Here is a 15,710-nt window from a genome sequence, read left to right as displayed (position 1 = left end):
CCCCCCCCCTCCCTCCCCCCCTCCCCGCTAGATCTCTTTCTAGCATGATTGCTCCCCCCATATTACTTCCGTAAGTCAGCTGACTTCAACTGACCCCGGCTACTCCTGCTCACTCCTCGACCCCCCCGTGTGGGGAACTCCCATCCGCCTTGCGCCTGTCTTCCCGCCTTATTCTTTCTGGCGCGGGAACATCCCTTTACCTGACCCGCCTCTTATGGCGCAGCTCCCTTTCCCCTCCCCCTCCCCTTCCCCATTCTCCAACTATGTCCCGTCTTTCCCCCCTCACCGGCGCCCACATTTCCCCAATGTCTCCCCCCTTCCCAATTTACTTCTCAATTAACTTCAACCATAACATTAACAATAACATTTCCTGCAGCATCAGTCCCTCAGTTCCGATCCAATTTCTCTTCTTTGATGAAGGTCCATGCTTCCTCCGCCGTCTCAAAATAATGGTGTCTCTCCTGATACGTGACCCATAGTCTTGCCGGCTGCAGGAAAATCGTAATATCATAAAATTCTCAGTCTACATAGATCTTTGATTTGCTTACAAGTCATAGAGAATCATGGGTGAAATTCTCCCGAAACGGCGCGATGTCTGCCGACTGGCGCCCAAAACGGCGCCAATCAGACGGGCATCGCGCCGCCCCAAAGGTGCGGAATGCTCCGCATCTTTGGGGGCCGAGCCCCAACATTGAGGGGCTAGGTCGGCGCCGGAGGAATTTCCGCCCCGCCAGCTGGCGGAAACGGCCTTTGTTGCCCCGCCAGCTGGCGCGGAAATGACATCCCCGGGCGACGCATGCGCGGGAGCGTCAGCGGCCGCTGACAGTTTCCCACGCATGCGCAGTGGAGGGAGTCTCTTCCGCCTCCGCCATGGTGGAGACCGTGGCGGAGGCGGAAGGGAAAGAGTGCCCCCACGGCACAGGCCCGCCCGCAGATCGGTGGGCCCCGATCGTGGGCCAGGCCACCGTGGGGGCACCCCCCCGGGGCCAGATCGCCCCGCGCCACCCCCAGGACCCCGGAGCCCGCCCACGCCTCCTTGTCCCGCCGTTCAAAAGGTGGTTTCATCCACGCCGGCGGGACAGGCAATTTATCGGCGGGACTTCGGCCCATTCGGGCCGGAGAATCGAGCGGGGGGGCCCGCCAACCGGCGCGGCCTGATTCCAGCCCCCGCCGAATATCCGGTGCCGGAGACTTCGGCAACCGGCGGGGGCAGGATTCACGGCAGCCCCCGGCGATTCTCCAACCCGGCGGGGGGTCGGAGAATGACGCCCCATGTTTCTCCATTGGTGAAGTTGTCCTAAGTTTCCTTGTCTTCCCTTCCTTCTCGCAGATACTGGTGGCTTATTAGTGGTTTAACATTAAAGTCATTAACTGAGCAATATTTATCTCTTTTTTCGTTTTTTTCCCTTACTGTTTCTTGACTTCTCTAGTTTTTATAAATTCTTACTTTGCAAAGTTGATTCTCAATTGAAGATATACTGAGAGCATTGAAAATATAATTTGACACTGAAAATCTCATTACTTGATCATTGATGTGCTGTACTTGATGTCCAGGCCCTGATTTTTCCTTTTTGAGATATTTTAACATTTCAAAATCCCAATCAGAGATTAAAAGGATAAGGACTTTTCACAAGTGCTTCATATATGCTGAATGACCATGTGCTGGGTACATCAGTCCTTTACCTACCCTGAAGTGATGACGCCATCAAGGGTGCAGTGGTATAAATTGATTTTTTAATAAACTCATTGTGAAAAACTAAAATTATGAAGCATATTGCTAAGCAAAATATTATTTTAATGGGGATTTTTGAGGATATGGACCATATTTATCTTTCCAATCCTGTTCGCTTCCACTTCCCATTCTCATTATAGTGACAGTGTCTATGCAACAATCAGTATCATGTTGTATTTTGATTTGCTTCCTCTTGTGTCATATCTTAGCTGCCAGATAAGTCAATTGCAAGTTTAGTGAAGTACTACTACTCCTGGAAAAAAACTCGATCACGAACAAGTTTAATGGATCGGCAAGCACGAAAATTAGCAAGTAGAAACAATCAAGATGAAAGGTAAGTCAAGTCAGATGTTAATTCCCTTGGCATGCATGTTTACTACTTGCTAGCAGCAACTGATGCCAATATAAAATGTGTGCTGTGTACACTAAATGAGTGTTTTAGATCAAGAACAGGAAAGAATATTGTAGTCCATCTGGTCTCGGATATATCAATTTTTGCATTTCAAATTAGCAAATTTTTCATCAGTTACCTGTCTAGCTCTTTCTTGAATTAATCCAACCAGCCACATTCACTGCTCTGGATCCTGAGTGTACTTCAGTAAGATCAATCATGAACTGCCTTCTGCATCATAGATATTTTCAGCTTCTGCGGTTTCTACCAATTCCAGATCTTAACATATGCTAAAACCAACTTGTATTGATATAGTGCATTTAACATAGTAAAACATCCCAAGGTACTGCACAGAAGCAAACAAAACTTGACCCTGAGTCATATAAGAAATATTCGGACAAGTGACCCAATAGCTTGGTCAAATAAGTAGTTTTTAAGCAAGGCCTTAAAGAAGGAGAGAGAAATGCAGAGGCAGCGATTTGGGGAGAGAATTCTCCAGCTTTGGAGATCTGAAAAAAGGTAATTGACTGTGTCTTTGCTCACAGATGCATCCAGACCTGCAGAGTATTCCTAACATTTTCTATTTTTATTCTAGAGTTTGTTGCCTATGCATCTGAAAGCATGGCAGTTTTTGGTGGAGCAAAAATAATCAGGGATGAGCAACAGGCCAGAATTAGAAAAGCAGACATCTTGGAAGTTTGTAGAGCTTGCTACAGATCTAGGGAGGGGTGAGACCATGGTGAGATTTAAAAACCAAGATGGAAATTTACGGTGGAAGTTTGGAGGTCTTGCCAGACTGAAAGCCAATGTAGTTCAGCAAGCAGAGGGACGATGGGTAAATGGGATTTGGTGCAAGTTCTGACATGGGCTTTTAAATGTATTCCAGTTTATGGAGGTGCATGGTTCCCTTTTAAATGCTGGAGTATTTATTTTGTATTACAGTGATCAGAATTGTGATGGTACTTCAAATTCCAAAGATGTGCAGGTTAGGTGGATTGGCCATGCTAAATTGCCCTTAGTGTCCAAAGAGGATTAGGTGGGGTTACTGGGTAGCGGGGATGGGGCGGAGATGTGGACTTGGATGGGGTGCTCTTTCCAGGGGCTGGTGCAGACTTGATGGGCCAAATGGCTTCCTTCTCTGTTGATTCTATGATTCTAAATGCAGCTGGATCAGCGACAATATGTATCAACAGTTTGTGCACAATTCCTCTAGCCAACACTGATCACACCAAATCTTTTAAAATATTGATGATCGTAATGCTAAAGACCTGTTGCTATAAAGTGTATTTGTCTTAAAATAAATTGCACTGCTCTGATCTAGGTGAATCAAAATACACCTTAGTTCAATTCTGTAATATTGAAGTCAAAATAGATTCAATCAGATTGCTTAAAATTGTCTTCCAAAATCTCTGCAATAATTTCATTTTTTCACAAATGCAAATATCTTCACTTGGTGTGATTAATTTTACTTAGAAAGTTAAACTTAAATACCTTCCTTATCATGTTTATATTTGTGTTCACATCCTCTGTTGAACCCCTTCATCAGCAGTTGATACTTTCCCTGAAGTTATCTCAGTTAAAGGAAAAGAGTGACAACTGCATTCATGACTACAATTCCTGCAATGTCACAAGCTGAGCTAGTGCAATATAACGAATTGTCCACCATTCGCAGAATAATTCTTTGCCCAGATTGAAACATTTTAGAAACGTAGAAAATAGGAAGAGGGGTAGGCTATTCAGCTCGCCCGTTCAATATGATCATAGCTGACCCTTTATCTCAACGCCATACTCATGTGCATTCCCTATGCCCTTTGACACCTTTAGCGTCTAGAGGTATATCTAATTCCTACTAAAATATATTCAGTGATTTGGCCTCCACAACCTTCTGTGTTAAAGAATTGTACAGGTTCACAACCCTCATCAATAAACAAGTTTCTCCAAATCTCAGTCCGAAATGGCCTACCCCATGTTCTAAGCCTCTGAACCATTGTTCTAGAACAGCCCCCCCCCCATTCTCCTTGGATAAGAAGACAAAAATTGCGCACAATACTCCACGTGTGCTCTCGCCAAGGCCCTTTGCAACTGCAGTAAGACATCCATGCTCCTGTATTCCATCCTCTTGCAATGCAGGCCAACACATCATTTGTCTTCCGAACTGCGTTCTGTAACTGCATGCTTACTTCCAGTGAATGGTGTACTAGGACACCCAGGTATCTTTGTACGTCAACATTTCCCAATCTATCCAAATCATTTAAATAATATTCTGTTTCTCTGTCTGAAGTGGATAATTTCATGTTTATCCACATTATACGGCGTCTGCCATGTGTTCACTGACTCAACTGCCACTGACTCAACTTGTCTAAATCACTCTGAAGCCTCTTAACGTCCTCCTCACCCCTCACCTTCCTACCCAGTTTCATGTCGTCAGCAAACGTAGATATATTACTTTTGGTTCCCTCATCCAAATCATTGATGTATACTGTGAATAGCTGGGGGTTAAGCACTGATCCTGCGGGACCCCACTAGCCACTGCCTGCCACTTTGAAGAAGATCCTACTCCCTGTTTCCTGTCTGCTATCCAATTCTCAAACCATGCCAATATATTATCCCAACCTCCTGTGTGGGACTTTGATCAAACGTTTCTAAAAATCCAAATGCACCACATCCACTGGTTCACCCTTGTTTATTATACAAGTTGCGTCATTAAAAAACTCCAAGTCAGTTTGTCAAACATGATTTCCCTTTCATAAATCCATGGTGATTTTGTCTAATCCTGTTTGTTTTCTAAGTGTCCTGTTATTGCATCCTTTATAACATTCTACCATTTTCCCTACTACTAATGGTAGGCTAACTGGTCTGTAATTCCCTGTTTTTTTCCTTTTTAAATAGCAGGGTTACAGTTGCCACCCTCCAATCTGCTGGGACTGTTCCAGAATCTACATAATTTTGGAAGATGACAACTAATGCAACCAATATTTCCATGGCACTTCCTTTAGTATCCTGGAGATTTATCGGCTTTCAGTTCCATTAATTTCTCCAGGACTATTTTTCTAGTAATACTAATTTCCTTCAATTCCTTCTCGCTAGCCTCTTGATTCCTTATCATTTATGGAAGTTATTTGTGTCTTCCTCTGTGAAGATGGAACTAAAGTAGTTGTTAAATTGTTCTGCCATTTCCTTTTTCTCTATTATATATTCTCCTGTTTCGGACTGCAAGGGACCTACTTTTGTCTTCACTAATCTTTTTAAACACCTATAGAAGTTTTTACAGTCTGCTTTAATGTTTCTTGCAAGTTTACTCTCATACTCCCCGCTTAATCAATCTCTTTGTCCTCTTTTGCTGAAATGTGAACTGCTCCCATGGCTTGCTACTTTTTCTAGCAACTTTATAGGATTCCTCTTTGGACCTAATATTATCCTTAGTTTTGTGTTTTTGCACCAGAAAGAAATGTGTAACTGTTGCAATGCATGTGTTTGTTCCTTAAATATTAACCATTGCCTATCCACTATCATGCCCTTTCATGAAGTTCTCCAATCTATCTAAGCCAACTCACACCTCATACCTTCATAGTTTCCTTTGTTTAGAATTAGGACCTTAGTTTCAGATCAGACTTCTTCACTTTCCATCCTAATGAAGAATTCGATCATGTTATGCTCACTGTTCCTTAAAGGACCCCGAACAACAAAATTATTAATTAACCCCTTCTCATTGCACAATACCGAATCTAGGATGTTTCCGAGTTTGTTCCACAATGTACTGATCTAAAAAAACATTTTGTGCTCGATCCAGGAAATTCATCTGCTGCAGTATTCTTGCTAATAACGGCCCTATTTGCTGCTAGCACTTGTTTCCTCTGCCTTCCACTTTTACTTTAAACTTTTCTCTCCTTCATTTCTATCTATGTTTCTCTCTCGTGTCTCACTGATGTTCCCATCCCTCTGTCACTCTAGTTTAAACGCTCCCAAACAGCACTAGCAAAAATCCCTGCAAGGATATTGGTCCCGGTCAGAATTGGTCCCAGTGGCTCAGGATTCAAATCCCTCCTTCCCAACACCATCACCCAGCCACACATTCATCTGGTCTATTTTCTCATACCTTACATGATTTATGAGGTTATTTTTCTAAATTAATTGCAAGCCGACTAGGAAATTAATTCAGTAGCTTTTCTCAGCTTAAATATTACATTTGATTTTCTGTGAGCCTAGCCCAGAGAGAGACAAAAAGAATGATCATTCTTAGAATTTGAAAACAATGAATCTTTACTGAAAATCATTCATTACTTTGGTGTAAATTTCAACTTGTGTATATGTGCTTAGATTATGGACTGGATTCTCCGCTGGCGGGAGCAGAGTCCCCGATGCGGCAGAGAATCCTGTGTCTGGGAAAAAGACTGGATTGGCGCCGTTTGCGATGCTTCGGTCCCCGCTGGTGGCAGCATCGAGGTTAGTGCCCCACGGGACCCATTTGCATCCTATTAACAGGCTGGACACCGGATTCTCCACGCCTCCATGATGCTCTGGCACGGAAATCATGTGGGTGTGGATTGGTGCAAGTACTGCCAGCGTGGCCCTGACGCGGTGGACATCGCGGAGGGCCACGGGTTAAGTATTTAAGATAGGTGCCCCCAAAGCCCATCGGACGGCCCCCCCCTTTCCCTCCCACAGGGCTAATTCTGTTCAGATGCCGTCCATATCAGATGCCCTCCCATCAGTGGACCGCCCCGCACCCTATCCCCCTACTTGGTTCGACGGGCCTCGCAAGGTCTTTTTTTGAAAATAAATTTAAAGTAACCCATTCATTTTTTTCCAATTAAGGGGCAATTGAGCGTGGCCTATCCACCTAACCTGCACATCTTTGGGTTGTGGGAACGAAACCCACGCAAACACGGGGAGAATGTGCAAACTCCACACGAACAGTGACCCAGAGCCGGGATCGAACCTGGGACATTGTCGTCATGAGACAGCAGTGCTAACCACTGCGCAATCGTGTTGCCTGGCCTCACATGGCCTAACGCGATCTCGGGTGGCATGGTGGCATACTGGTTAGCACTGCTGCTTCACGGCGCCGAAGACCCGTTTTCAATCCCGGCCCCAGATGACTGTCTGTGTGGCATTTGCACATTCTCCCCGTGTCTGCATAGGTCTCACCCCCATAACCCAAAGATTTTTATTTTTTATTTTATAAATTTAAAAGTACCTAATTCATTTTTTTCAATTAAGGGGCAATTTAGCATGGCCAACCCACCTAGCCTGCACATTTTTGGGTTGTGGGGGTGAAACCCACGCAAACACAGGGAAAATGTGCAAACTCCACACGGACAGTGACCCTGAGCCGGGATCGAACCTGGGACCTCGGCGCCGTGAGGCCACAGTGCCCCATAACCCAAAGATGTGCAGTGAGGTGGATTGGCCACACTAAATTGCCCCTTAATTGGAAAAACAAATTGAGTATTCAACATTTTTTTTAAAAAGACTTAACACAATCTTGCGAGAAGGCGTGATGTGAATCCCACCCATTGTGGGTGGGATCACTTTTTAGAAAATCTGCATATTAGAGTGAGACAGCTCGTCTCATTCAAATATGCACTCCCTCCATCTACCCAAGGCGTTGGGATCTAACCCCTTCGCCGAGAGCTCGGGCGATCGCCATTCAGTGCTGGTCTCCACTAACGGGGACCAGATGGAACGGCTCCCGTGGGGGTCTCCCAGGGAATGGGAGGCTCCCAGGTGCCTTGCCCTCTGGACAGGGTGGCACCCTGACACTGCCAAGGTGCCACGCTGGCATTGTCCTCGCACTGCGGACCCAGCCCAGGGATGCCCTGCACTGGTGCAGGGGGCCTGAGGACCGTCTTATAGGTGAGTTGGGAGTTTCAGGGGTTCCGTGGGATCGGGAGATCGGGACGCCATTCTCAGTGCAGAAAACGGGACTAATTTTGGCCTCGTCAGGGCGTTCCCCGCATCTACACAAATGGGCATTCAATAGCGTGGTGTTTCTTGGCACTCCGAGTGGCAGGAAACACCTGACTAAATGCACTCGTTACAGCATTTGACTCTTCCAATTCGAGTAGATCACGCCCATAGTCTCCCAAACGGAGAATCTAGCCATATAACATTGTTTTAGTTAGTTATTCAAAATGGTTTGTAAATAAGTCTAACTCCAAGAGGGATAACAGAATGTGTCTTATTTTTACTGAGAATTCAAAAACAAATGTTATTCACGGATTAATTAAGCAGATGTGTTAGCTGTATATTCAATGGTAGTGTGTATGGAAAGCGAGTACAAGGAGCCAGTTAATAAAGAAATGCTTCACTGTCTTTGATCAGAAGTCCTGGAAGATATAAAATTCATTTTGCTAAATGTGCATTCTTATGTGCATTTTTCATCTTTCCCCCACCCAACTTTCAACAGCACAAGGATAATCACAGGAGATGGTTGTCAATTATGCTTCAAATGTGTACACTTCATTTAAAACATGAACAAGTCACAGCTGAGCTGTCTTTTTTTAAAACAGAGAAATGTTAGTCATTTGTTTTCACGACTTTCATATAACTCTAGGATACCTCCAAATTGAGCTTCTGAGTGCAGTTGCCCTGCATTTGGTCCCTGAATGTACTTACAACTTTTCTACATGGAATATTTGATCAGTGCCTTTTAAAAGAGCAGACCAGATTAACATCTAAACATCAAAATATCTCCACACCCGTGTTACCATAGGTGACCAGTTAGTATTCTTTCACTGAGATTTGATTCCACTTTAATCAACTGGACTACTTTTGTTACATCTTTCATAATTTTTGAACTTTTATGCCACTTGGGTACAAAAGCCTAAGTCTATCAATATCAACTAAGATATTTAAACTATATTCTTGATTTTAGTGATGATGGGATGGAGGAAGGAGCTGCAAATGACATTACTGACAGTGATTATGATCCCACTAAAGAAACTAAAAAAGAGGTGAGAAATGTTGATTGTAACAAAATCAAGTTCAGCTGAAGGGTAATTGAATGAGACTCTGAAATATCAAGACCCCTAGAAGTGGTGATAAATTGAAGTTAAGGCTGCAGAAGCTGGCTACAGTCCATGTTCACTGTTCAAGATTTGTTCGGGGGCTGGATTCTCCGCCCCGCCATGCCACATTTCCGTTTCATCCTGCCGGCGAGATGCTCTGTCCAACCGGCCGATCAATGGGGTTTCCCATTGTGGAGCAGCCCCACGCTGTTGGGAAACCCCCGCGCTGCGGTCAAAATGGAGCATCCCGCCGGCAGAGAATCCAGCCCCAGATTTTCAACATAATGAAGCCTCAATTCTTTTAAACCTCTGTTGCACAGTGGGCCTTTTAGATGACTTATTTCTTTACAATTTAAATATGTATGTATAAACCTTCAAAGCATTAGAAAGCTTCAGAGTTAGCTCAGTGCAAAGTAGCAGTAATGCTGTTAATTTAAACTAGTGGCTTGGTTTTCTGTGAATGCCTGAAGTGATCAAAATGATGACAAATATGGTAGAAACTGGGACAAGGGTCCCATCTTGCCATAGTGACCACCAATTTAATACTACTGCTTTGAAGGAAGTATAAAGGTGGAATTTAATGTAGGCGACGGACATCTTGCCCATTGGCTGAAGAACCGGCAGGCGAGAGCCCCGCAATCCCTTCTTTCAGGAAAGCCTGCCACATGAAATGCCAGTTTGCCACTTGAATGGGTAGTGGCAGGCCTTCCCTAGGATCAAGGACCCTGCGGGATGGAAGGCACGCCTGCCAAGATCTACTAGCCGATCGGAGACTGGCAACTCTTCATTGCTCGCCAGATTCAGAATACATGAATTACACTGAGGCGATGGCTGCTACCAGTAATGCACCCAACTGAGGCCCAGGATTGCCCGAGGGACCCAAAGCACAAGTGAGCAATTGCAAGAGGAGGATCACAAAGTGAAAGTAATGGAAGGGGATTGGCAGCAAAGGCAGGGGGCTGGCTCTCAGAGAGACCCGGCCCCTTTGGGTGGGGGGGCAGATGTAATCAGAACTGAGTGTCTTTGAACAAGAGAGACCCCAATGGAAGTCCGCAAGCAGTCCTTTAGGGCTAACCTTCCAGGCTTCTAGCATGGCGAATCCACTGTCGCCGTCAATGGTTGAATGCTAGTGGTATGAGGCCTTTAAGTAGACATTAATTACCCACTTAAAGGCCTCAATTTGCAGGGGCCAGGAAGGACACAAACTTAATCGGGACAGAGGTGGGAAGGTTGTGGGGCTCTGCTCATAACATCCCATCCCAATTAAATGCCCGCACTGCCACCAAACCTGCCCATGGGGGAGCGCATCAAATTCTGCCCTTGATGCTCCTATCATGCTTGCAAAAAAACTTGTGGCAGGAATTCAGCGTATATAATGCATGGAACAAGAAAAGGTATTTAACTCAGTATGCCTGTCCTTTCATTAGCTGTGAAGAGTCAGCAAATAGAAACTCTTATGTGAATTCCTTGGTGATTTGGAGACCTTTAAATATGGTGATGAATTTCTACTTGTGCCAGGTATCCAGGTGACCACAAGAAAAGGAAAGGAATATTCTTTTGTTAGGCACCGGAAAATAAGACTAATAATAATACAAAAATGAAAACCTGGAAGAGGAGAGAAATATACATACTTCTTGATTCCCTTATACCTGATTGCAGTCTACTGATCTAAGCTGGAAATGTACATCCAGAAATTGCCTGAGGATTGGTCACATGGCTGTGATGTCCTTCATCTTTCAGTAGCTTGTAGACATTCATTGCCCAAGTTCACATGAGAAGCAACTATTTGTACAAGTTACTGCAGTGCAGTCAAGTTAGTGTAAGTCATTCTCTAAGGAAAGACAGGTAATTGGAGAAAATTGGTAGGGAAAAATATTCTGCTGGCTTTTACATTTCCCTGCATATGCTTCATTAAATTAGCATTATTTTTCTAGGTTGTATGATTTGTGCATGAAGAGTTATGTATTTAAGGGAAAAATATTATGTTGTAGTAGTGGTTTTCTAGAGATGGCGAGAGAACATTGTGATTATTAAGTTTCACTTTGACACACACACACCCCTGTTCCTACTAACCTTGCTAGAACACAGTGCTTTTTGTGTTTACCTAGAGGGACTATGGACGTTCTATGTAAATGTAATCCATGTATTCTGAATCTTGATCATAAAATAAAACTGCCGAACTGAAAACAAAGCTAACGTGCTCCATCGTCTAAAAAGTAAATGCAAATACTGAAATCCTAAATAAAAACTTAAAATACTGAAAAAACTGGTTCTAGCAAACAGTTCTGAAGAAGAGGCATATTGGACTCAAACGGTGACTTTGTTCCTCCCTCTGCAGAAGGGGCTGTTTAGCGCAAGGCTAAATCGCTGGCTCTGAAAGCAGACCAAGGCAGGCCAGCAGCACGGTTCGATTCCCGTAACAGCCTCCCCGAACAGGTGCTGGAATGTGGCGACTAGGGGCTTTTCACAGTAACTTCATTTGAAGCCTACTTGTGACAATAAGCGATTTTCATTTTCAGAAGCTGCCAGACCTGTTGGGTTTTTATAGCAGTACAGTTTTTATTTTGGATAAATAATATTTATTTTGGCCTTCCGAACTGAGTAAATCGCTTACTCTAAAAAAATCTTGATAGTATTCATCCAACCTAATGATGACTGTTCTCTTTCTCCCAATCCAGAACATAAACAAGCTGGTTTCTAATCTTTAGGATGTAATAAAAATATGGAGAATTGCTTAAGCATGGCATATTGCAAATCAAAAGAGGATGATGGGTGGATGCTACCACACACAAAATTAAGTGCTGGAGATAAAGTGAAGGGAACAGATGCATTGGCTAGGGAATGAAGAGAGGATATTAGCTGGAATATTGGAGAAAAAACTCAAAGTAGTTAAAAGATAAACCTGTTGAAAGATAAAAATGAATGAATTCCACTGCCAAGGGATAGCATAGCAATGCAGGTTAAGTCTCACGCAGTGTGTTGGCACTCACTTGTTGCACTGTTTCGTACGACAAAAATACGAATCTGCCACATGTGACAATCCATCGAGTCTCTAAATGATCCCACTAAGAAATCCATATATAAAGTTTTTGTTTGCCTAACATGAATTTGCACACTCTCACACTAGGTTATCGCCTAATGAAGAGAACTCAGCTTTGTTTACGAAGGCTCTAAACCTGAGACCCTTACCCAAATGTGCACAGAAGTGCTGTTAGAGTTCAAACAACTAAATACATGCAAGTTGTCAACAGGTGCCAGGACCACCTAAGCTGTTAGCTCATTGCCTACCTGGATATATGGAGCTTGTGGGAAGAATCCCATCCTCAGTGACAGTACCTAAAGTTACGGGTGGGATGCTCCATCCCGGGATATCCATCCCGGTATATCCGAAATGCGTTCCTCGATGGGGTGGAGAATCGGGCGGCGGGGGTGAATCAGGATTGGCACTAGGCGCTGATCCGAACAAGATGCTCCAACCCCCTGCTGGCGGCATGAACAAGGGCCACGATGCGTGCCGGTGGGTGAAGGAGGAGGTGTAAATTAATGCAAATGGGTCAGAATGACCTATTTTCATCTATTCAGCGGGCCCGGCGCCCTATGCACCAGCCTCCCATGATTCTCCGGTCCCCGTGGCTGGGAATCACGTGAGCGTGATCACTTGGGTCTCTACTAGCTTGGCCCTGGTGTGGTGGACTTTGCGGCTTGGCCCCCCGCGAGGTCCACCACTCCTGGGCCACGCTGGTAGAGACTACCCAAGCCCATGCGAGGGCCACCACGCCTCCTCCCCCCCCCCCAAACAATGCACTGCCTGCCCACACCTCCTCTACCAGACTCCTCTCCCCTCCCCACAGGGACCCCTGTGAGAGGAAGACCTCCCCACATGGGACCCCTGTAGTAGGGAGAGCCCCCACAGGGATAACCTGACCAAATGGACTCTTGTAATAGGGAGACCCCACTCCCCCCACGAATCTCTGTAATAAGAAGACCCCCCAGACACCTGTAATAGGGGGAACCCCCTCTCCTGGACACCTGTGATAGAAGGATTCCCCCAGGTACCCCTTTGATCGGGAGACCCCCCACAGGGACCACTGTGATAAGGAGACCCACCCCTCCAATGGGATCCCCTGCCAAAAGAGATTCTTCCCCCCCCCCCCCCCCCCCCCCGCATAGAACTCCATACTCACACACAGACACCCCCCCCCCACCCCACACCCAGAAATGAGACTCCTGTCTGGAAGCTAGAGATCAGTGAGGTATATTACAGCTGTAACACTTACCTTGCAGCTGCACGTGTCAATGCACCCTCCTCAAAGGAGAGCAGCTGTGACCTGCTTCTGGTTCCTACAGATCCATTAGCTGCAAGCCATTCATGGCTTTCTAGTAGTAGACTGTGATTGACAGCTTCTGCAAACCATCTACAGCTTTGATTCATTCATCTCCTGGCATGGTTCATTGGCTGAAGTGATGAAAACGCAATGTTTGTAAACATTGGCCACATCAAAGAGAGGTAAGTGCAGTGAAATCTCACAAGATTGGAATGCAGGATTGGCTGTCCAGTGCATGGGGGGAGGAGTTCTGGACTGATTTGCAGTGGGGGGGGGGGGGGGGGAGGGTAGGGTGGCCGCCTGTGGGACCTCACTATTGAGCCACCTGCTCAAGATGGCAGCCCGGTAACAGGAATCCCTCACATTCCACTCCATGCATCTATTTGCATCCAGCTTTAAGACCCCAAGGGGATCGTAAATATGGTGCAATTCAGCTCTGGTGGGAGAATTTTGGGCGCGATTCTCCAATCGCGAGACAGAATGTCTGCGCCATCATGAACGCCGTCGCGTATCACGACGGTGCGAAATGGGCGCGGGCACTAGCGATTCTGGCCCCCAAAGGTGGCCAGCACAGCACTGGAGCGGTTCACGCCACCCCAGCCTCACTTCCTGGCGCGCACTGGGGGCGGTGTCAACCCGCGCATGCGCGGTGGCTTTACGGAATGCGCCAGCCCCGACGCAACATGGCGCAGGGGTTCTGGGCCGGACGCGCAGCAAAGTAGGCCCGGGATGGGGGAGAGGCCGGCCCGCCGATTGGTGGGCCCCGATCGCGGGCCAGACCCCATCAGAGGCCCCCCCTGGGGACGGAGGCCCCCCCCCCCCCCGACCCTTCGCGGCGCAGAGTTCCCGCCGGCAGTGACCAGGTGTGGACGGCGCAGGCGGGACTCTGCTTTTCCCGCTCGGCCCATTCGGGCCAGAGAATCGGCGGCCCGGCCTCGTACAGCGACCGGCGACGCGCTGGCGCAAATGCCGCCAATTCTTCGCACCTCGGAGAATTGCGCGGCGGGGGTGGCGTGGCGTGGCTGCGCCGATTCTCCGGCCAGGAGGCTGGGAGAATTGCGCCCATAGTCTCCCAACCAGAGAATCCAGCCCCAGATCTTTTAAGGAATCAGGCTGGCCAATCCGTTAACACCCTGAAGTGATCTGAGCCTGCCTGTCTTCAGAACTAAATGTTTGAATCTCCTACAGAGCATTCATCTATTTTCTGCCTTCCATTACCAAATAGCACCTTTAAGTCAACTTGAACCCAAAGTGAAACTGCTTGGGTGGGATTTTCATCTTTGAAGCGGGAATCGTGGGGCGGAATTCTCCGACACCCCGCCGAGTCGGAGAATCGCCGGCGGGCCGCGCGAATCGTGCCAAGCCGCCCCAATGCTCGGACGCGATTCTCCGCAGAGCGGAGAATCGGCGCCACTGGGGCCGGTGCGGCGCCGGTCGGGGTATGCGGCGACTCTCCGGCCCGAATGGGCCGAGCGCCGTCAACAAAATGCCGAGTCCCGCCGGCGCCGTTGTGGCCTCGCCCGCGATCGAGGCCCACCGATTGGCGGGCTAGCGCCTCTGTTGGGGGGCCGCCTTCCCTCTGCGCCGGCTCCTGTAGCCCTGCGCCATTGGGTGTTGGGGCCGGTGCGGGGAAGAAGGCCACTGCGCATGCGCTAGTTGGCGCCGGGCCAACTGCGCATGCGCGGACCCCATGGCACCGGGTTCACGCAGTGTTCAGCAGCTGGAGCGCTGTGCTACCCCACTGTGGCCCGGAGAATTGGGTCTCGGAACGGGCGCCGACGCAGGAGTTAAACACTCCCGTTTTTACGCTGGCGTCGGCACTGAGCCGCCTGATGGGAGAATCCCGCCCCATGAGTTCGACAATTTGCTGATCTCATTCACAATCCTGTCTCATGCCAAGCAGTGCCTCTCCATTTTCATCACAGGGGACTGCGTCCTGAAGCAGGACGGAGGTGGGCAGATGATGCCTTCATTCATTGAGACATCAACCGATATTGTTAGATGAGTCTAATGTCCCCTAAAACCTCACCTCCTAACCCCTTACTCTCTATGACCCCCTTCACCCCTCAAACCATCACACCCTCCACCATACCCACTCAACCATTTCCTTACCCCCATGCTCACTTTACTCACTGCTATACTTCATATCCCTCAATAGAAATAAGGAGCAGAAGGCAATTCAGCCCTTCGAGCCTGCTCCGCCATTTAATCAGATAATGGCTGATCTCTTCCTGGTCTCAGATCCACCACCC

At 47.1% G+C, this 15,710-nt stretch overlaps 1 protein-coding gene across 5 annotated transcripts in view; it reads left to right on the top strand.

The window, feature by feature from the left end:
• rcor3 (REST corepressor 3) overlaps nt 1-15,710 on the top strand; it is a 142,596-nt gene that overhangs the window by 80,618 nt on the left and 46,268 nt on the right. For 3 of the 5 annotated variants that reach the window (XM_072509665.1, XM_072509673.1, XM_072509656.1), the window contains exons 6-8: nt 1,942-2,066; nt 6,441-6,566; nt 9,001-9,079. In XM_072509665.1, the coding sequence (XP_072365766.1) occupies nt 1,942-2,066; nt 6,441-6,566; nt 9,001-9,079 (330 nt within the window). The remainder of the gene's footprint in view (nt 1-1,941; nt 2,067-6,440; nt 6,567-9,000; nt 9,080-15,710) is intronic. The other 2 variants (XM_072509682.1, XM_072509692.1) reach the window with 1 other exon arrangement.

Source organism: Scyliorhinus torazame, chromosome 1, assembly GCF_047496885.1.
Source record: "Scyliorhinus torazame isolate Kashiwa2021f chromosome 1, sScyTor2.1, whole genome shotgun sequence".
Lineage (NCBI taxonomy): Eukaryota > Metazoa > Chordata > Chondrichthyes > Carcharhiniformes > Scyliorhinidae > Scyliorhinus > Scyliorhinus torazame.
The sequence above is the reverse complement of the archived record's forward strand: the minus strand, read 5'-3'. Positions and strand labels throughout refer to the sequence as shown.